Source organism: Lathyrus oleraceus, chromosome 6 (assembly GCF_024323335.1).
Source record: "Lathyrus oleraceus cultivar Zhongwan6 chromosome 6, CAAS_Psat_ZW6_1.0, whole genome shotgun sequence".
NCBI lineage: Eukaryota > Viridiplantae > Streptophyta > Magnoliopsida > Fabales > Fabaceae > Lathyrus > Lathyrus oleraceus.
The window spans coordinates 132,183,392-132,207,083 of NC_066584.1; the positions used below are offsets into that span (position 1 = coordinate 132,183,392).

Below are 23,692 nucleotides of genomic sequence, written 5' to 3' on the forward strand. Positions count from 1 at the left end.
TGAGAGTGAATCTGAAGGAGAATCTGCTAAACATGTCACTGCACTAACGAGTGTCTGTGCCTCTGATGATGACTCAAGTGGAGATGAACTTACCTTTGATGAACTCGTTGCTTCATATAAATAGCTATGTATCAAAAGTGCAGAAGTGTGTATACAAGGAGAAAAGCAGAAGACACTCATCAAGGAGCTGGAAGCTGAGAAGAAGAAGCATCTGACAGTCATAGATGGTCTAAATGGTGAGATAATCTTGCTGACCTCTAAGCTAGATCAAATGACAAAATCCATCAGAATGCTGAATAAAGGAACTGACACTTTGGAAGAGATTCTAAAGGTGGGACAGAAATCAGGAACCATGTCTGGTTTAGGCTTTGCTAAGAAATCCTCAACTGAACACAAAAGCTCAAAGGCTGAAGTTCAAAAAATCAAGCAGAAGTCACAGCCAATGTCACAACATCGGGGAAACAGGAGGATTAACCATCAGAAGAAGAAATTTCAAAGATGGAGATGTCACTACTGTGGAAGATTTGGTCACATAAAACCCTTCTGTTACAGGTTGCATGGTTACCCTAACCAGACCCCTCAAATCAGACCCAAACAGAAGGCATCTAAGCATAATGCCCCCATCAAGAAACAACAATGGGTTGCTAGATTAGCTCACACGGCTCTAAGGGCATCTACCAGAGAAGATTGGTACTTTGATAGTGGCTGCTCAAGACATATGACTGGAATGGAGAACTTATTGGTGGATATACAACCTCATACTACCAGTTATGTGACCTTTGGTGATGGTTCTAAAGGAAAAATCAAAGGTGTTGGTAAGCTGGACAGTTCTGGAGTTCCAGAACTGAATAATGTGCTGTTAGTAAAAGGACTAACTGCTAATCTCATCAGCATAAGACAGATGTGTGATCAAGGTTTCTATGTTGAGTTCACTAAGGAATTATGTGTTGTGATGAATGGAGATAATCAGGAAGTTATGAGAGGATTCAGATCCAAAGATAACTGCTATCAATGGGAACCTAAAGTCTCAAACTACTCCTCAATTTGCTCCTCAGCCTAGGAAGAACAAGAGGTGAAGTTGTGGCATAGACGTATTGGACATCTTCATTTAAGAGGAATGAAAAAGATCATATCCAAGGAATCAGTTAGAGGAATCCCAAAGCTGCTTATTGATGAAGGAAAAGTCTGTGGAGAATGCCAGGTTGGCAAGCAAACCAAGATGTCACATCCTAAGCTGGGACATCCTACAACATCCAAAACTCTGGAACTTTTGCACATGGACTTAATGGGACCTATGCAGGTTGAAAGTCTGGGTGGGAAGAGATTTGCTTATGTGGTTGTTGATGACCATTCTAGATACACATGGATAAGCTTCATCAGAGAAAAATCAGATGCATTTGATGTCTTCAAAGATCTGTGCATCAGACTCCAAAGGGAAAAGGATAGTTGTGTTGTCCGAATTAGGAGTGACCATCGGACAGAGTTTAAAAATTCCAAGTTTGACGAGTTCTGCTCATCTGAAGGGATAAGTCATGAGTTTTCCTCATCTATTACTCCTCAGCAAAATGGGATAGTTGAAAGGAAAAACATAACTATTCAAGAATCTGCTAGAGCTATGATTCATGCAAAGAAGCTTCCTATGCACTTTTGGGCTGAAGCTATGAATACAACTTGCTATGTTCACAATAGAGTTACCTTGAGAAAAGGAACCTCTTCCACTCTGTATGAAATATGGAAAGGCAGAAAACCTACTGTGAAGTACTTTCATATCTTTGGAAGCAAATGTTACATTCTTACAGATCGTGAACAGAGAAGGAAAATGGACCCCAAAAGTGATGAGGGTATATTCCTAGGATACTCTACTAATAGCAGAGCTTACAGAGTTTTCAACTCCAGAACCAATGTCCTGATGGAATCCATAAATGTGATTATGGATGATAAAGATGAAGGATCCAATGCCATAGAGAATGTTGGAACATTCCTTGAGACTTCAACAGACATACCAGTCAAGACTGAAGATGTACAGGATACTCCTCCTGAATTTGAGGCAGATGCATCCAGCAAGGTGCCTTCTATCAGAATTCAGAAAGACCACCCTAAGGATCTTATCATAGGGGATCCCAATAGTGGTGTGACTACCAGATCAAGGGAGAATAGCTCAAATTCCTGTTTTGTATCCAAGGTTGAACCAAAAAATGTGAAAGAAGCCCTGACTGATGAATATTGGATCAATGCCATGCAAGATGAACTGGAGCAGTTTAAAAGGAATGAAGTTTGGGAGTTAGTTCCATGACCTGAAGGGACCAACATCATTGGTACCAAGTGGATCTACAAGAACAAGTCTGATGAGAAAGGAGTAATCACTAGGAATAAAGCAAGACTAGTGGCACAAGGATATACTTAAGTTGAAGGGGTTGATTTTGATGAGACTTTTGCACCAGTTGCAAGGCTTGAATCAATAAGATTACTGTTAGGTGTTGCCTGCATTCTGAAGTTCAAATTGTTCCAAATGGATGTGAAGAGTGCCTTTTTAAATGGCTACTTGAATGAAGAAGTCTATGTGAAACAACCTAAAGGGTTCTGTGATCCTAACCTGCCAAAACATGTGTACAAGTTGAGGAAAGCTTTGTATGGGTTGAAGCAAGCTCCTAGAGCTTGGTATGAGAGGTTGACAGAATTTCTGACCTCTAATGGGTACAGAAAAGGAGGGATAGATAAGACCATGTTTGTGAAGGATGAAGATGGCAAAATCATGATTGCCTAAATTTATGTGGATGATATTGTCTTTGGTGGAATGTCAGATAAAATGGTGAAACATTTTGTTAACCAGATGCAATCTGAATTTGAAATGAGTCTGGTTGGGGAATTGACTTATTTTCTTGGACTGCAAGTTAACCAAATGGAGGATTCTATGTTTCTCTCCCAAAGCAAATATGCCAAGAACATAGTTAAGAAGTTTGGTATGGATAATGCTAGTCACAAAAGAACTCCTGCACCTACTCATTTAAAATTAACTAAAGATGAAGGAGGTGCTAGTGTTGATCAATGCTTGTATAGAAGCATGATAGGTAGTCTACTATATCTAACTGCCAGTAGACCTGATATTGCCTATGCAGTTGGTGTGTGTGCTAGATACCAAGCAGAACCTAAAGTGAGTCACTTAAATCAAGTCAAGAGAATTCTCAAGTATATCAATAGGACTTGTGACTATGGTATGCTATACTCCCATGGCTCTGAGCCTGTCTTATCTGGGTATTGTGATGCTGATTGGGCTGGGAGTGCTGATGATAGAAAAAGCACATCAGGAGGATGTTTCTTTTTGGGAAACAATCTCATATCGTGGTTCAGCAAGAAACAGAATTGTGTATCATTGTCCACTGCAGAGGCTGAGTACATAGCAGTTGGAAGTAGTTGTTCCCAACTGGTATGGATGAAACAGATGCTGACTGAGTACAATGTCTCTCAGAATGTCATGACATTGTTCTGTGACAATCTCAGTGCCATCAATATTTCAAAGAATCCTATCCAACACAGCAGGACCAAACATATTGACATTAGACATCACTTCATCAGAGATCTGGTGGAAGACAAAGTGATTACCTTGGAACATGTAGCTACTGAACTACAACTTGCTGACATATTTACAAAGGCTTTGGATGCTACTCAGTTTGAAAATTTAAGGGGAAAATTGGGAATATGCCTTTTTGAGGAATTATAGCAACTAAGGATGTTAGGAATGTATTGTTTAATATTTCAAACTATTAAACAATTGAAAGTGTGCTCTGATTGGTCAACAGATCATAGTTATTTCACTTGCAACAAGTGTGTTAACAAGATGTTAGGGGGATATCTTAACATGAGACATCCTATGTACCTGCTGGAGTTGAAGAACATGTTCATGCAGGAGTGTTTCCAGATGTCATACACTAAGTCATGGCATCCGATGTGGGTGTACCGACTGTGAAGCAAGAATGTGTGTCTACTTGATCAAAGCTGTGAAGCAAGATCAAAAGTGTGCCTTCTTGATTGAAACTGTGAAGTAAAATCAAGATTGTGTTTTTTTTGCTGATTGGGTGTTTTGGTCTGTAATATTAAGTGTTGCTTTGGCAACATTTTTGACAAAAAGGGGGAGTAACACCTGTACCCCAGGACAACAGATTTATTTGAAGTTGAAGGTCCTCTAAACCAGAGGTTATGCAACAGATTTATTTGAAGTTGAAGGTCCTCTAAACCAGAGGTTATGCTGCTGTTTGAAGTTTTTAACTTCTATGTGTGCTGAGTGTGTTGCTGTTCAACTTCTATGTGTGCTGAGTGTATTAGCTAATTTAATTCTCTGCTTGGATGTGTGTTTTCCGCTGCTGTGAACTCTGTTGTGATGCCAAGTTGTTTTAACCAAAAATTTACCAAAGGGGGAGTTTGTAGATGTTTTTGATTGGCTGCATTTTGTGTTAAAACACTAACTGTACTCTGATGTCATGACATGCTTGAGTAGTATGCTGTAGGATTAGCTAATACATGATTTACTGAATGTCAAACTGGATGTTATGACATTCATCCATGACAGCAGATACTGAACTATAGAATAGTTGGTTGTTCTGTTATAGCTCAGTATTTATTTCAGTCCGTTTTTCAGGAGAATAACAGACCTGGCATATGGCCTATTGTCTAAATTTCAAACTGAATGTTGTGACATTTATCTCTGACAGCAGATACTGAATTATGGACTGGTTGGTCTTTCTGTTACAGTTCAGTATTTAGTTCAGTCTATTTTTCAGGAGAATAACAGACTTAGCATATGGCCTATGTTCTGGATGTCAAACTGAATGTTATGACATTCATTCCTGATAGCATATGCTAAAGTGTAGGCTAGTTAGTTTTTTTGTTTCAGGATTTTTCTCAGGCTATTTTTCAGGAATCTAACAGCTGAGCTAAAATCCAAGAAACTAACAACTGAGCTACAATTAAGAGGCCTAACATATAGCCTATTTGGTAGCACCCTAATATGTGGAAATTAGGTTAACTTGCTTAACCTTAATTTTAGGAAATACAAGTACAAGGCCCAAGTGCTGCAATATAAAAGGATGACAATCCTACTTTCAACAATTCAGGGTTTTTAAGCGTGAAGCATTCATTGTACCAACATATTTCACTGTTGTATTTTATTTGTGTCTTGTATTAGGTTTAACTTGTGAGCCAAGCAATTATCACCTAGATGATTGCATTGGACTAGGGTGTTCATTGAGGTGTAAGTGTTGTGTCACTCTAAGCTTTTAAGCGTGAGTGCTGTGTTTCTTGATTAAAGTTGTTAAGCACAATCAAGAGTTGTTTGAAGTATAACTTCGCCATTGACTTTAAACTTATTAAAGGTTGTAATCACTGTGGTGATTGAGGAGGAGTGAGTAGGAACTCTGATCTTAGTTTAAGATTGAAATTGCATTGGATAGGTCTTAAGTGATAGGATTAAACAGTTGGTTTAAGTCCTGAATTAATACTATTTATAGTGGATTTTCTCCCTGGCTTGGTAGCCCTCAGACGTAGGTGTGTTTGTCACCGAACTGGATAAACAATTGTCTGTGTTATTTACTGTCCTTTACATTTACGTTCTGCATCATTCTTGTCTGCGCAGAATTAGATGTCATAACATCCAGTGTGACATCGAAAATTTGTTAACTAGAATTTCACTTTTGCTGAAAAAATTGGATTTGGTTGCAGAATATATTTTGTATCATTATTGACTCTACTTTAGTGCAACATATCCTTACCTCTTATGACAATTTTTTATATGGACAATGCAAGCTTGTCATCCGGAGTGCTATTATTAATATATTTAACATTATTTTATTTTAGAGGAAATTATATATTTCAAAAATAAGCAAATAGATTGGGATTCTACTATCAATTATATTATATCTAAAGTCCCCTTAGTGAAATCATATAAACATTTTGTATGCTCCTAACATGGTAGAATTTATTATTCTTAAAAAATTTAATGTGAAGATTCATCCTCCTAAAACTCCTAAAATCAAAGATATTTTATGACATCCTCCTATAATACCTTGGATAAAATGCAACTTAGATAGAGAAGTAACTGGTCGGGCATTGCATCCAATGGAGGCGTGTAAGAGACTATCAAGCTAGTTTTTTAGTTTGTTATGTTTCTAATATTGGTATTTGCTTTGTTCGTCATGTAATTTGATGGGATATATTTTATCCATTTAAATTTATTTTGACAAAGGTTGGAATTATTTATGACTAGGAATTGAATTCTAGATTAATGCCTTATCTTTTAAGCAACTTCGCATTACATCTTAGACTCTTCATCACTGATGGAGAAATTGTCTGTTACTTCTTTCTTGAATGCATTTTAAAGTCACTCGCATTTTATAAAAAGAAAATTAGTGTGGTGATAAAATGGTCAATATTGGTTTATCCATTACAAGTTTAACTTCATGAAATAACTTGTATAGCTCTATTTGGATTCTTTTTTAAGGTTTTGGACAAGGCATATGAATTCTTATACCTTGGATTTTTTAATATATTCTATTATGATAATTCTTAGGTGTTCTTTTTGGATACTAATTTAGTTGAAATGCCTTATGTATCACCTTTGTACTCTTTTGCTTTTTAAAAAAAATCATTTTTAATCATATCCTACACATACAAGTAGACACTTAAATTTTAAATTTAACATATATAAAAGTAAGTCATACATAAAATTTACATGCCACTTTCTTCACACTTAAATTTTAAATTTGACATATATAAAGGTAATATATAAAAGTAAGTCATACATAAAATTTACCTGCCACTTTCTTCACGATTATCTATTAATGTTATTTTTAAAATATTTTAAGAAACTCAATAAAATAAGTCCTGATAAATAGCTTGAAGTATATTCTCTTGTAATTTGATTAGAGTGCTAACTATGTATGATTAAAATATACAATAGAAATGAAATACTCATATACTATTTTTATATGTATGTATGATAAGTTTCAATTCTACTGATTCTATATAAGTAATTATTAATTTAAATCACAAGTAATCACAAAATAAATCCACCAATTTTTCATATAAAGAACATAAAATACATGTGAGATTTTTAACTATGTTATTCATAAATACATGCTAGAATGATCAAGGGAATCACAAAGTCTATTTGCTAGGTGGCAGAGACCTTGCTAGGCGAAACATGAACAAGAACATTCACCAAGCAAGGCAAGATCTCACAAAGTCAAACACGGGTTAAAAATTTCATGGATCTCCTCTCCAAGCAAAGAACAAAGTCTCACTAAGCTAGTAAGCTATGGAAGTTCAAAGATTACTTCAAAACCAAATTACTTCACAAATAAGGAAAACACTCATAGGCGAGATAGATACCTCGCTAAGCAAGGTAAGACGGTTCACAGACTTCTTGGTTATGTTACTTAAGAGTGAAGGAAGGGTTGGCTCGTTAGGAGAGAAAGGGAATCTTGTTAAGCGAAGTATGATAGCCAAATCTACTTGAGGATGAGCTGGACAAAAGATAAAGGAAGAGGAAATATTAAAGGCGGAAGTTCTATCTGAGAAATCGACACAAATGTTATTCTAATTCTTTCTTCTAGATTGTCATTGTACAACTACTATGATTTAGAGTAGTTGATTTCTCTTCTTCTTTTTTTAAGTTAGATGTAGTCGTCTGAATACTCATGTATCAATCTTGATCAAAGTGTTTTATGTAATTCTAATTATTCTTTAATATTTATAATCATCTTCATGCTTAATGTTTGTTTTAGAGTAGCTAACTATAACATGTTTTCATGATTTTGAAATTATATTGGGAACAATTTTATTTCCTAGATCAAATATTTTCATCGGCTAAATGTTAAACTTTGAACATAGATTTAAGTTTAGAATATATAGATACTATTGAATCTTAATATTATCGTATTGGTTAATAGGCTCAGAGATGATTTATTAGTCAATATGATTGATTTTATATTAATTATTTAGATATAAACAATGAATGTAGCGCGATAGCTAGTAATATTAATAGCGTGATAGGTGGTAATATTAATTGTTGATTAAAAATGCATATTGAGGATGAGACTAATGAAATATAACCCAATAAACCTTCTCAAGCACCAATTTTATTTACCATTATTTCATTATTGAGTTTTTGATATAAGAGAAACAAAATACTGGATAATTTTATTCATAAGAATAGGTCCCTTTTGTAGGCATTACAAAGTGTAACCGTTGTTTCCAATTTTCCTAAAAACTAGCTATCCACTAACCAACTAACACACAATTCCTAAAGACCAGGTTTTAGCAACTGCCATTAGTTTTAAACAGAAACAATTCTAAAACAAATAAATAAATAAATAAATCTTAACACCATCCCTTAAACTAATATCTGCAGATACTATCAGTTTAGAAACAAGCACAATGCAACAACTTCTTTCTTTATTTTGTCTCCATTACCGAACAAACTCCTAGCATACTTCGAAGCTTGAAAAATGCAGCAGGCTTTAGGGGCTTGGTCAAAATGTCTGCAACCTGATTTTCGCTCTTACAATAAATCAATTTAATTGTTCCATCATTGCTAAGATCTCTTAGAAAATAATATTTCACATCAATGTGTTTACTTCTACCATGTAGTACATGATTCTTGGAAAGTTTGATTGCTGAGTTGTTGTCACAAAAAATTATGGTAGCTTCAACTTGTTTTGACCGTAGCTCTTCAAGAATCCATCTCAACCAAATAGCTTGACAAGCATAAGTTGTTGCAGCAATGAATTCAGCTTTTGTGGATGACAGAGTGACAATTTGTTGCTTCTTAGAAGACCATGAAACAGCCCCTGTCCCCAACAAGAAAGCATAGCCAGATGTGCTTCTTCTATCATCTTGATCTCCTGCATAATCACTATCCGAAAACCCGAATAATTCCAACTTTTTACCTTTCTTGTAGAACAGCCCAAAATCTTTAGTTCCTTGTAAATAACGAAGAATTCTCTTGGCAGCTAACAAATGCATTTCTGTTGGACTCTCCATATATCTGCTTATTAAGCTCACAAAATACATTATGTCAGGCCTCGTTGCTGTTACGTACATTAAGTTGCCAACAATTTGCTTGTAAAGTGTGTTGTCCACTTTCTTTCCATCATGATCTTTGTTTAGCTTCAAGCCAAACTCGGTTGGAGTGCTTACAGGATTACAGTCCTGCATTTTAAATTTGTCCAAAATATCTTGCACATACTTCCTTTGGGAAATAAAGATCCCATAAGTTGATTGCACTACTTCTTTGCCAATGAAGTAATGCATCATACCAAGGTCGGACATTTCAAATTCACTCATCATAGATTTCTTGAATTCTTTCATCATGGCATCATCATTTCCAGTAAATATAAGATCATCAACATATAAACACACAATGAGCATTTTCTCGATATCTCCCCTTTTAACAAAAAGTGTGTGCTCATATGGACATTTATGAAAACCCTTTTTCAGAAAATAAGCTTCAATGCGACTATACCAAGCTCGTGGAGCTTGTTTTAGTCCGTAGAGAGCTTTCTTCAATTTATGAACTTTATGTTCTAATCCAACCTTTACATAGCTAGGAGGTTGATTGACATATACCTGTTCTTCCAAGTATCCATGCAGAAATGCCGATTTGACATCAAGCTGGAAAATCTGCCAAGATTGTAGTGCCGCTAATGCAACCACTAATCTGATTGTGTCATGCCTTGCAACTGGAGAGAAAACTTCTGTGTAATCAATCCCATATCGTTGCTTGTATCCCTTGGCGACCAAACGAGCCTTATACTTGTCAACTTCGCCCTTCTCATTTAGCTTTGTTTTGAAAACCCATTTCACACCAATGGTTTCCTGTCCATTTGGTAGATCACATAGCTCCCAAGTATCATTTTTTTCTATTGATGCAATTTCTGCATCCATAGCCTTTTTCCATTTTGATTCCTTGATAGCAACTTCAAAAGTAGTAGGATCACAATCTGAAAAGAGAGCAAAATGTGTAAGTACATCCTCACCTTGGTCAACTCCAGTGACCTCATAATCTTCCATCCATGCAGGTCTTCTTCTATGACGTTGAGGCCTTTGTGATTCCGCTACAAGTGGACTTCGATCGGCTATAGGAACATTCTGATTTCCTTCTACTACTTGCACATTTTGCATAGGTTTCTCCCTTTCCTCATTATCATCGCAGGCTATTGGGATATATTGTTTAGCCTCATCTTCTTTCCATGACCAGGTTGCTTCTTCATCAAAGACTACATCACGGCTAATGACAATTTTCTTGGTGCTTGGATTGTATAATTTATAAGCTTTTGATGCATCGCTAACACCAAGAAATATGCATTTTTCTCCCTTGTTGTCTAGCTTTTTTCTCTTATGATCTGCAATATGAGCATAAGCGATACACCCAAAAACTCGGAAATAGTGTACAGCTGGTTTTCTTCCGCTCCATGCTTCTTCCGGTGTCATATTTTGAACAACAAGTGTGGGACTTCTGTTCAGTACATGTATGCTCCAGTTGACAGCTTCTGGCCAAAAACTTTTTGGAATACAACTCCTTGACAAAATGCTACGCACCATATTCATAATAGTGCGATTTTTCCTCTCACATACGCCATTTTGTTGGGGCGTATAAGCTGCTGTAAGCTACCTTTTGATTCCATGAGTCTCACAAAAATTTGCAAATTCATGTGAACAATATTCTCCACCGCGATCTGTGCGCAGAACTTTGATTGGACTGCCTACCTCTTTTTCAACCAATTCTTTATAGCGTTTAAATGCTAGAAATGCTTCAGATTTTTCTTGCAAGAAATAAACCCAGACTTTACGACTAAAATCATCAATGAAAGTAATTATATACCTCTTGCCTCCATTGGAACATGGAGTAATTGGTCCGCATATATCTGAATGAACAAGCTCTAGTGTAGCCTTTGCCCTCCATGATTTTCCTTGTGGGAATTAATTCCGTGTTGTTTGCTAACGACACACTCTTCACAAACTTCAGAGGGGATTGTGATTTGAGGAAGACTTGTCATCATATTCTTTTGTTGTAAAGTCTTTAACCCACCAAAACTAAGATGCCCGTAGCGAAAGTGCCAAAGCCATTCCTTTTCTTTTAACCTTGCAGAAAGACATGATTGAGTATTGTCTTGTAGATACAATGGAAACATTCTATTAGCTGTTATGTTCACTTGAGCTATCAAACCCAATTTTTCATCTTCAATTCTGCAAACTCCATTTTTGACATAGATTCCATATCCCTTTTCTTGAAGCTGACCAACACTTAGTAAATTTGTTTTCAAATCTGGAACAAAAAGAACATTAGAAATAGTTTGAACATAATCTTTTTTGGTATGAATGCCAATTGTTCCTTTTCCCATGACAGACACAATAGAGTTGTCACCAAATTTAACAATGCTGCGAAATGATTCGTCTAAGTCAGAGAATGCCTTCTTATCGCCACACATATGATTGCTGCAGCCAGTATCCAAATACCACAAGTTTGGTTGAATTTCTTCCTTCACGTGACACACCATTAGAAGAGACACCTCTTCCTCTCTTTCTGCAAAGTTGGATTTTTCTCCTCTTTGATATCTCAAATTTGTTCTGCATTTTGACTTGTAATGGCCATACTTATGGCATCTGTAGCATTCAATATTGGACTTGTTTAATGACTTTGTTAATTCATGGCCTCCACGTCCTCTTCCTCTTCCTTGAAAATAACTTTCTTGATGCTGATAATTTTGTTGGTTCACCCGATCATAGTTATTTTTGCCTCCTCTGCCTCGATGTCTTCCTCTATCTCATCCTTTATCACCTCCACTAGATATGGTGTGATTTTCGGATACGGCCTTCAATGCTTGTTCTTCTTTCTCCTGCTGGTTAATTTTTTTCTCATGAACCAAGAAGGAACTTTGCAATTCATCAATTGAAAGTTCATCCACATCATTTGCTTCTTCTATCGAACAGACAACAAAATTAAATTTTGGTGTCAAGGATCGAAGAATCTTCTCAACAACGGTGACATCTGTTGTCTTGTCTCCATGAATCCGCATCTTATTAACAATAGCCATCATTCTTGAAAAGTAGTCTGTAACTGACTCTCCTGATTTCATTCGAAGTAATTCAAACTCTGAACCAAGTGATTGAAGTTGATGCCTCTTTGTTCTTGTTGTACCTTGGTATTCCTTCTTCATGGAATCCCAAATATGCTTTGCAGTGTCCTTGCAAAGAATGGTTTCCAAAATTGATCGGTCAATTGCTTGGAAAAGATAATTCTTAATTTGCTTTGAGATCCTTTAGCTTTAGTCCTTCCTGCTCCGTCTTTTGCCCGTCTGACAACTCAGCATCTGCTGCAGGTTCTGCTACGCCAGAAACAACAACCGTCCAGTATTCTTTGGATCTCAAGAAGTTCTCCATGAGCATGCTCCAATGGTCATAGTGACCATCAAAGCGTGGAATAGCTGCTTGCACAAAGCCATTTTCTGAAGTCATTTGTGAGAAAAAAAATAGGTCCCTTTCTGAAACCAAAGGCTCTGATACCACTGATATAAGAGAAACAAAATACTGGATAATTTTATTCATAAGAAAAGGTCCCTTTTGTAGGCATTACAAAGTGTAACCGATGTTTCCAGTTTTTTTAAAAACTAGTTATCCACTAACCAACTAACACACAATTCCTAAAGACCAGGTTTTAGCAACTGCCATTAATTTTAAACAGAAATAATTCTAAAACAAATAAATAAATAAATCTTAACAGTTTTACTACAAACTTTCCTAAAAAAATTATAGAAACTGTTGAGCAGCATTTGAAATCGCATTACTTTATGTGGAAACAATAATCTTAATTACTTAATTTATTTGCTACGACAGCAATGCAGAGAAAGTAGTAGTAACTACAAGTAATTTACACACAGATGTTAGGTTTCATATTCAAATAGAGAAAAGGTACTTGGCATAATAATATCTTTATTTGTTAGTTAAGTTGAACTTTTTGAACTCTTTTGTTATTCTTTACTTATCTTTTGTGAATGTGCCTTCTAAAATTTGACAAATCATCATATATATATATATATATATATATATATATATATATATATATATATATATATATATATATATATATATATATATATATATATATATATATATATATAAAAGTAATGTTAACTTGTGTCCCAAGGACACATGTTAAGCCTTTCATAAATAGAAAGTTTATATTGAAAAAAGTAATAAAAATATTAATTATAAAATTTTGATAATGACTATGCACAAGTTCCAAGAAAACATTTCTACAATTAGTTCTTAACATGTGCCCCTAGGACACAAGATAACATTATCTTTTATATATATATATATATATATATATATATATATATATATATATATATATATATATATATATATATATATAAAGCATTGTAGAATTTTAAAGATAAAAATATATAAGTTACACGTCATTAAAAAATTGACGTATCATTTATTTTTAATGCAAATATGTGATAAGGGTATCAAAACTATTTGAATTTAGAATATGAGAGTTATTTTCATAAATTAGGTAAAATAAGGGAAACAAATATTTAATTAAGGCTAAATAATTTAAGATGTTATAAAAAAATACAAATAATTCTATCAAAAATAATAAAATATATTAATTTTTTGGTATGTGAAAATAATATTAAAATGGCAAGTTAAAAGAAATAGATGGAGTAATAAATATAAAGGTAATAATAAATAAAAATATATTCTGTTTTTTAGGAGGATAATTTGATTTTCATGTGGCCTCTCGTGACATTGTGATATCTATTATCACGTGGGTCATTCGGTGATAGAAATGAAAAAAACTTTGATGATATGTTTTAATGATAATAATATATCTTTTATGGCTTCTTTGTCAAAAATCAAAACTATAACCTTGATATTTTTCAAAATTTTAAGATTATGCATAAAGTGATTATTAACCGTCAGCATTGTCTTATTGTTTGACAAAGAGATCAATCAGGTTCGCATATTCTTAATGTGAATGGCGTGAGTGTTCAAACTATTTTGAAGATGGCAGATTTTGATGGTCTAATAAAAGACTCCAATGGAGAATTTAGGTTCCTCAATTTTTCATGCGAAAATTTTAACATTATTATTTACCATCAATAACATGGAATTGCTTATCATTGCGACCAATAATTTCTTTTCTTATGTTACTAGAAAAAATAAAAACACATTCATTTTACGAGTGTAAAGAGAGTTTATTCATAATATAAGAACGTAAATTTCATAATAATTACATTTTTATGATTCACTCAAATTTTATAGAGTAAATTAGATTTCTATTTTATTTTTTTCATACTTTTTCATTTTTAATTTACTTTGTCTCTTTTGTCTCTTACCTTTTCATTTTTTTATTACTTTATTTATTTTTTAAACTTTTCTTCCAAGATCTTTCAACTTTACATTTTTAAATCATCTCATTTCTAATATAATTTAATCTAATATCTTACTCTTTCTTTTTTCATTAATAGTTTTCAATCTCTTTATTTATTGGCTAAATTTAACTATATTATTTATATTTTCACTATATTTAAATGACGTTAACACTTTACTAAGATCTTATTGTAATATTATATATTGTTGTGTATGATTAGTGTGAACTCTTGATTTGATTTCCACGTTTCCAATAAAATATTGTATTGTTGCCCTTCTTTTCACTAAATTATTTAAAATTTCAAATAAAATAATTATTTGAAAAGATAATTACCTTTTTCTAAGTAAATAAAATATATAATTTCTATTAAAAATATTATAATTTTAGATTTACAAATTTTTATTAAATACATTTGATTTTTATTATAATTTTTCAAAATCATATTTATAAATAATTGTCATGTGTAATTGTAGAGCTAGAAACCAGATTCAACAGTGAAAACTTTCAAATTTTTATTAATAATAATATATATTTAAAAAATTACACATATTTTACATATTTTTCAATTGTATTCTATACGTTTTTATGATATGAAAATATTGAATAATCAATTTATTATTAATTTTATTGAAAATTCCCTTCATCCATATTTAAGTTTAGACAACAAGCATTAGTTAATGCTAGTCGAGTTTATATTCACATAAAATAAATTTTTAATGATTTAAGCTCATCAATATTTAAATAAAAATGTTTATTCAATTGAAAATAAATTCACCGTTGTCTTTTAATAACTTTTTATTTTATATTTATGTTCATTTTTAGTGTAAATAAAACATTTTTAAAAGTCGGTTGTGTCTCATTTTACATAGAGAATTCTAGTGAAAAACAAATTAAACAAAGTATTTTTAATTTGTATTTGTCTATTATTTATTTGTAATTAAAAATCTCAACACTTTTAAATATAGCAAAATTCAGAATTAATTAAAATAAAGTAGACTCTAATAAACATAAACAACTAAACTGTATTTGTCAACTAAATTATCATGAATAATATAGACTAAACTCAATATTTTTAATAAAATACACAAATTTCAAAATTTATTCAGAAACTTAGAGATGGTAAAATCAAAAAACTAAGTATAAAGTCATATATAATTTTTCTTTATCTTTTTCACACCATATTTTAATATATCCTTTATCTTTTTTTTTCAATTTTATAAAAAAAATTATCTAAATAAAAGATAATAGTATAAAGTCATATATAATTTTTCTTTTTCATATAATATTAATTACTTTTTTAATTTACGTAAAATATCCTAAATATCATATAATTTAAAAAAATAAATTATTTAAATTAAAAAAACAATTATCAATTAAAAATTCATCAACATTTTTCACAAATTAGTACTAATAAAAAAATATAAAAGAACTGTAAAACCAGGACACATTGCTTCTACATTTTTTTTTATAAGCAAAGTATTGTTTCTAGCTATTAAAGACCATTGAACTCCACTTTCCAATAAAGAAACATAGTACTACTATAGTAACTTCTATATAGGAGTATTAATTAAAATAAAACATATTGAAAAATACAAATGTTAAAAAAGGTAAAAAGAAAAAAAAAATGCATCATGATTCACATGACGCCACAAGAATAATCATATCATAGAACAGAACAGAAACATAAAATCTTTTAGGCTACTAACCGGCCGCCTTCCATGCTTACAATTGCATGATTGTTGTGTCAGATTTGAGGCACGTCCCCCTTCCCTCTCCTCTCTTCCTCTCTTTTTTCTCTTTATAAATTCTCACCTTTCTCCCTCTCTTCTCAATTCACATTCTCCTTCTTCTTCCACTTCTCACACCAACCAAAGGTGATCATTTTCTTCATCTTGTTCTATCTTTGTTTTATTTACAAGAAATGCTTTCTTTGTCTTTCTCTAGCTATATAACTTTTTGAACTTTTTTTATTACATAGACAATAGACAAGAAAAAAACACATATGTTCTTAGTACAAAGCTTGTCTCTTTTTACGTAGTACTGTCTTTTTCTTCTCTCTTGGGATAACAAAAAGAAACTTTTTTTTCTTCCAAGTGAGTGCATTGCAGGTTCCTCACCTATTAATCTTCTTCATTAGTTTTATTTTTTTTACAGACAAATTGTATGGTCTTTTGTGGTCCTAAAAAAACTCAATTGTTTCTGACCTCCACCCACCATGCTTTTTCTTCTGTTTTTAATTGTCATAATTATATCTACCAAATAACATTATTAAGGTTGTTCTGGTTTTTGTTTTCTTTAATATTCTTTTTTTCCTGTTTACATTCAAAATATATGGTTAATTTTTACTGTGACGACCTCAATTAATATTACATTATTTATTATTTTTATAGATTGAAATCGCAAAAATCTTATTTTTTGTCTCATAAAATAATTTTTTTCATAGATCTTTTTTTTTAAAAAATTATTAATTTAAACTTTTATTGATTTTTCAGGGTAGTTGCAAAAAGTTGTGGAGTTTGAAAATGGAAAGATTGAACTCAAAGCTGTACTTGCAAAACTGTTACATAATGAAAGAAAACGAGAGGCTGAGGAAGAAAGCACAGCTTTTGAATGAAGAAAACCAGCAACTATTATGTGAGTTGAAGAAGAAGCTTTCAAAGAATGGTGGAAATCAGAAAAATGGTCCAAATACCAATTTTGACCTTAACCTTAGTTCTGGTTCTGGTCAAAACAATGCAAGTTGAAGCAAATGAAATGTTTGGTTTTTTATAAGAAGGTTCTTGACCCCACCAGATTTTTTTTCTGTCCCTTTTTTGTGTAAAACAAATGTGGGAAGTAGTAGTTTTAGTTCTTGTCTTTATTGTTGTATTTTGTATTTGAGAATGGTAGTGTTTTTTATTTACAAAGGGCACTATTATTAGTTCTATTAATATGTTTAATTATTGTAAATTTAGTTTTCTGGGGGGTTTAAATGTGAATTTCTGGTTTATATGGTTGTATGATGTATCATGCCCTATTTTCTAGAAAGGAATATAAATAGTTTATTTTACAAATTTAGTTTTTTTTATGGCTTATCTCTTTCAATTTACCATACTAACATTTAAAGCCGTTGAAGCATGAAATAAAACATAATTAACTGTAAAATTATTGAATAGTTTTAAATGATGTTTAATACTAATAATTTCGAGAAAGAGATATACAATTTGGTATGAATCCTGGTGGATGACTTGACAAGTATAGTTATTCTTAAATTTATTTAATGAAAGTTAATTTCAAATTGGAATAACATATTGAATTTTGAGACATGAGAAAAGAAAAGTTAGTTATTCTCTCTCATCTTCTTCTTCTTTTTCTTCTGCAACAATGGAACTTAGTTATTAATTTCAATAATTCGTATTTAGAGTTTCGGTTTTAATTCACATGAAAACACAAGTGTATATGAGGTGTGTGATTGATTCTGTTCCTCAAATTCGCATTGAATTGAAGATCGAAATAGAAGAAAATTACTGAACTTGATTCTCAGGGTTTGGGAAACATGAGTGTTGGTGTGAACCGAGTGAATTACACAAGAACGAAGATGAACGGCGGAAATGATAGCTTGAATATAAAGCTACCAGCATTTGTCTGAAAGAATTGGAATTGGTAGTCGATTAGGATGTGTGTCTTGTTTGGCGCTCAAGATGTTCTTTATCTCATCAATGACGGTTACATGCCTGTTGCAAAAAATGCAACAGGAGCGCAAAGAAATATGCAACGTGAAACGAGGAAGAAGGATTATAAGACATTGTTTTATATTCATCATCAGTGTGTGGATACGAAGGTGTTTGAGAAGATTGTCGACTCGACGATGACGAAGACGGCATGTGATACACTTGTGTTGTGTTATGATCGTGACACATCAGTAAAAAGAAGTAAAGTTGTCGTCCATATGCAAGCAATACGAGAATCTCAGTATGCAGAACAATGAGAATGTACCTAACTACATCTCTAGAGTGTTTATGGTCACGAATGAGATGGAATCTTGTGGGAAAACGCTCTCTGAACAAGTAATCATTGAAAAGGTACTAAGATCACTTACTCTTCAGTTTGATTACATAGTTGTAGCCATAGAACGTTCGAAAGACACTAGCACCATGAGAATTGAAGAGTTTAAGAGTAGTTTAGAGGCACAAGAAATGCGCCTGACTAAAAGAAACTCTAAAAGGGAAACAAAACAGGCCCTGAAAGCTTCTTTTGTCAAGAAGAACGAGAAGCAAGCATGGCTAGAGAACAAGAAAAAGAGTGGTGGTGGTGCTCAGAAGTCATAACTCTCTAATCAAGATGAGAAGAAACATAAGAATGTTTAAAAGGAAATGAGAAGTTTGATAAGAGAAAGGTTTAGTGCTACAATTGCAACAAGTTTGGCCATTTTGTTGTTGATTGCTAGTCAAATAAGGTTAGCAATGGTGAAGAAGCCAACATAGTCAAAGGAGATCCTGAGGATGAACATGTGCTAGTGATGGCATTTGAGAATGAAGGTGAAAAAATGGTGCACTGGTGGTATATGGACACTTACTGCTCAAATCACCTAACTGGAAACAAGAAATGGCTGGTTGATTTTGACTCTGGTAGAAAGATCAAGACCAGATCTATTGATGATGAGTATTTGAATGCTGAAGGAATGGGAAATGCCAGGGTGAAATTGAACAATGGAAAAATTGTATTGATCAAGGATGTATGGTACGTTCCTAGTATGAATAGTAATTTGATGGGTGTAGGTCAGTTACTTGAAAAAGGTTTTTCGGTAACCATGAAGTATAATATCTTAAAGTTGTATGATTATAATCAGAAGCAAATTATGCAGTCTGAATTGGGAAGAAACAGGACACTCAAGGTGAATGTTGCAACAACAGACACTTAATTCCTTAGTGCAAGCAATGCTGGAGAGGAAAGTGACTTGTGGCATAAGAGATTGGGACATCTGAACTCCAGAAGCTTAGGGCATCTAAGTTCAAAGAATCAGGTACATGGAATTACAAATATTGTGGCACTAAAGAAATCATGTGATATATGCATGACAAGCAGGCAACTAAGATTTTCATTCTCATCAGAAATTCCTCCAAGAGCAACTCATGTTTTGGGTGTGGTGCAATATTATGTATGTGGATCATTTGAGGTGCCTTACTTTAGAGGAAACAAATTACTTTGTATCATTTATTGATGAGTTCACAAGAATGACATGAGTAATACTCATATAGTTCAAACACGAGGTATTTGTTGAGTTCAAGAAGTTCAAAATAAAGGCTGAAAATCAAAGTGGACAAAGATTGAATATGGTGGAGGTGAGTTCAATTCAACATAGTTCAAGAAGTTCTGTGAGGAACATGGAATTGAGCATGAGGTGGCTTCTCCATACACTCCACGGCACAATGGCATTTCTAAAAGGAGAAATAGAATTATGGTTGACATGACAATAAGCATGCTAAAAGGAGAAATAGAACTTTGTTTGACATAAAAAGGAGCATGCTGAAAGAGAAGAATCCACCTCACACATTATGGGGTGAAGCCATTGCCACGTCATCATATTTTCTCATCAGATATTCAACAAATAAGTTAAAGGAAGTAGTTCTTATTGATAGGTGGAGTGGAAGAAAGCAAAGTGTTAGTCATTTCAAGGTGATTGGTTATGTATGTTACAAACATATACCAGATGCTACTAGAAGAAAATTAGATGATAGAAGCAGAGTCATGTTGCTTATAGGTTACTATAGTACAAATGCGTAAAAGCATTATTGCCTAGTCACCAACCAAGTTGAAGTCAACATAGATGTCATAGTGAAAGAATTAGAAACATAGGATTTGAGCAAGTCTCAATCCAACTCTAGTGCAGTGTCAACACTAGAGTTTGTTTCTACCTTTGAATGAGATTCTTCCTCTGAAGGCGACTCTGACTCTGAAAGTGAATATGCTTTGAAGATGACTCTAACTCTGAAGGTGAGTCTGACTCTAATGGTGAGTCTAGATCTGAAGGTAATCCAACCTCTGAAGGTAATCCTACCTCTGAAGGTGGAGCTCTGATGGTGGACCTGCTTCTAAAGGTGAACTTGTGCAGTTCCAGCGGCCATAGAGAATTCGATAGATACCAAGGAGACTTGCAGACTTTGAGTTGCTGCATGATATTGAGATTGACGCTAAAAGGGAAGTCATACAAAGTGTCATGATGGTGGACTCTGAACTTGTCGGCGTGAATAAGGCACTCAAGAAGAAGGTGTGGGTGAATGCCATGAAGGAAGAACTTGAGGCAATTGAAAGAAACAAGACACAAGAATTGATTGTTCGACCAAATAACAAGAAAGCCATCAATGTGAGATGGGTTTTCAAGATAAATCTGAAGTCATATGGTTCAGTTTCCAAGCATAAAGCAAGGTTAGTAACTAGAAGATTCCTACAAAATTATGATTTAGACTACTTTGAAGTGTTTTCACCTGTAGCTAGATATGAAACCATAAGACTGGTTATTGTTATAGCTGCAAATAGTAATTGGCCTCTAATACATTTAGATATGAAATCAACTTTTTTAAACGGCCAATTGCATGAAGAAGTTTATGTCTTACAACATCCTGGAGTATGGTATGTATGTGCAACATACCTCTAAAGACAATGTGATCTTAGTGTGTCTTTATGTAGATTACATACTACTGACAGGGAGTTGTACTTCTGAGATAAACAAGTCCAAAAAGGTGTTGATGAATTCATTTGATATGACTGACCTTGAAAACATGGTATATTTTCTAAGGATGGAGATTTTATACTCTCATAAGGGAATCATTTTACACCAACTAAAGTATGAGCTTGAGTTGCTGAAGAGATTTGAGTTGATGAATTGTAAGTCTGCAATTACACCTACTGAGACAAACTATAAACTAAATTTTAATGTTGATGGTGAAGATGTAGATGTTACAGCCTTCAAAGAGTTGGTTGGATCTCTGACATATCAATGTAACACCAGGCTTGACATATGTTGTGCAGTTCAAATGGTAAGTATGTTTATGAGTAAGCCAAAGTGGTCACATTACCAAGTTGCAGACATGATACTAAGGTATGTAAAAGGGACTCTGAGGTAATGGAACCTTGTTTTCATTTGGAGTGTAAGATGATGTTGAGTTGATATGCTATTCATACTCATACTGGTATGGTGATAGAGTAGACAGAAGAAGCACTACAAGATACATGTTTATGTATCTAGGAGCTCTCATTTCTTGGTATTCCAAGAAGCAGCTAGTGGTTGCACTATCAACCTGTGAGGAAGAGTACATATCTGGTGCTTTGTATGTATGTTAGGCTGTTTGGCTGATGAGTTTGTTGTAGGAACTGAAGTTCAAGTTGATCAAACCAATTAGATTGATGATAGACAATAAATCATCCATAAGTTTTTCCAAGAATCAGTTGATGCATGGAAGAAGAAAGCATATTAACACTGAGTATATTTTTTTGCGCAACCAAGTTCAAAATGGAGTGCTTGAGGTTGTTCATTGTAGCACTTAAAAGCAACTTGCAGATGTACTGACCAAGACAATCTAAACTAAACACTTCATCAATTTGAGGGATGAAATTGGTGTTGTTGACTTTTAATCTTGAATATGAATTAAGGGATTATGTTAAATGTAAGGTAACTTAAATTCAAGTTTGTTGCATTTAAGTTTCATTTACATTTGTATTTGAGTTTTATTTTAGGTTAATGTGTATAAACTCAAAGTTAGTTACAAATTGTAATAACATATTGATTTTCAGAAATGAGAAATGAAAAGTTAGTGTCTCTCTCTCTCTCTCTCTCTCTCTCTCTCTCTCTCTCTCTCTCTCTCTCTCTCTCTCTCTCTCTCTCTCTCTCTCTCTCTCTCTCTCTCTCTCTCTCTCTCTCTCTAAATTAAAAGTTTATAATTGATAGTGAACTATCATCATTTTGAATATGTAGTATTCTGGACCAACGAAAGAGTTCAAAAGAGCACAGAGACCCAACACGCGAAAAGGAAAACTATGGGTGTACATGGGTTGGCTTGGACTGAGTTTGGTCTAATCCGTTATCCAACCCGTTCAAACTTCAATGGATTGGGATCATCGTCTAACCCACAATTTCATTGTGAAAACCGACTCGTTCATTTATGGGTTGGGTTAGGTTGGGTTCGGGGGTTGGGTTTCAAATAAAATATATATTTTTTATGATTCTCTTTGTCGATTTAAAAAAATATACAACACAACTCAATATAATCATACTCCTTTATAACACTCAAATTCGATGAAACATATCATATAATACCTAATAAAATTTATCAACACGACATAACACTTGATGACGATAAAATTCAATAAGACACGTTATTTCCATCAAATACATAAGTTGAAAATGATACGAAAGAAAATAAGAAATAATATTTAATTTTAGAATTATATAAACTAATTGGTCTAGTAGTAGTATTTGTGGAGAATAATTTTTTTTTTTTGGAAAAATTATGGTTATTAGTGAGATATTAATTTTATATTTTTATTTAAAATAATAACAAATGACTAAAGTCACATTAATGAGTTTGGTCAACGAGTCTCGGGTTGTAAAACTCAAACCCGACACTCAAACAAAAACTATACTGGTTGTTATGAATTGGATTGAGTATATCCGTAAATGAATGAGTATGGATAAAAATGTATGGGTTGGTTCGGTTTTGATCAGCGGGTTTGTGGGTAGACCCGTACCCATGAACTCCCATAAGAAAAACAAGACAAGAATAGATTAATTTAGTGTCACACGCTCCCATGCTACCTCATCCGAAAACGTGTCTCCACCGTCATATCCATCTAATGGTCATCCGCACTTCGCGCTCACTTTCACATTTCAATATCTAACAAAGTCTGATATTTAAAGGGGATTAATGTGTCATTTCCATGTATGAATTTTACCCCATTAATATTGCATTTTTCACTCTCTTCCTTACTTGAGCGTTGAAGTACCAACCTTTCATATCACCCTTGTTTCACCGCATTAAAGAACCATGTACCATCGTAACACAAAATGCATTCAACCTTCACGGTCTTTTTTTTTTTCTGAATGAAACATGTTGGATGAATTTATTTGTGTTTGATAATAAACTATCAATATTTTGAATATATTGAATTAATTTATTGAATTTTAAGATTAATGTATTTGTATTTGAGTATGTTATATAGACTCACTTAATTCATTTGAAGTTGTTTGAAAAATAGAAAGCATGTAATAATTTATTTTTAAAAAAA

The 23,692-nt window shown here is 33.3% G+C and overlaps 3 protein-coding genes across 3 annotated transcripts; 2 read left to right on the forward strand and 1 right to left on the reverse strand.

The window, feature by feature from the left end:
• Positions 1 to 11,816: 11,816 nt before the first annotated feature.
• On the reverse strand, positions 11,817 to 12,209 carry LOC127094396 (uncharacterized). Its single transcript, XM_051033237.1, has one exon. The coding sequence runs from the start codon at positions 12,207 to 12,209 to the stop codon at positions 11,817 to 11,819; it is 393 nt and encodes a 130-aa protein (XP_050889194.1).
• Positions 12,210 to 16,124: 3,915 nt separating this feature from the next.
• Positions 16,125 to 17,392, forward strand: LOC127091341 (protein LITTLE ZIPPER 4). The gene is made up of 2 exons (XM_051029962.1): positions 16,125 to 16,305; positions 16,924 to 17,392. The coding sequence occupies exon 2, from the start codon at positions 16,954 to 16,956 to the stop codon at positions 17,173 to 17,175; it is 222 nt and encodes a 73-aa protein (XP_050885919.1). The 5' UTR covers positions 16,125 to 16,305; positions 16,924 to 16,953; the 3' UTR covers positions 17,176 to 17,392.
• A 3,238-nt stretch (positions 17,393 to 20,630) lies between these two features.
• On the forward strand, positions 20,631 to 22,473 carry LOC127094397 (uncharacterized). The gene is made up of 6 exons (XM_051033238.1): positions 20,631 to 21,040; positions 21,207 to 21,447; positions 21,613 to 21,672; positions 21,779 to 21,934; positions 22,145 to 22,179; positions 22,383 to 22,473. The coding sequence occupies exons 1-6, from the start codon at positions 20,631 to 20,633 to the stop codon at positions 22,471 to 22,473; spliced, it is 993 nt and encodes a 330-aa protein (XP_050889195.1).
• Positions 22,474 to 23,692: the final 1,219 nt, after the last annotated feature.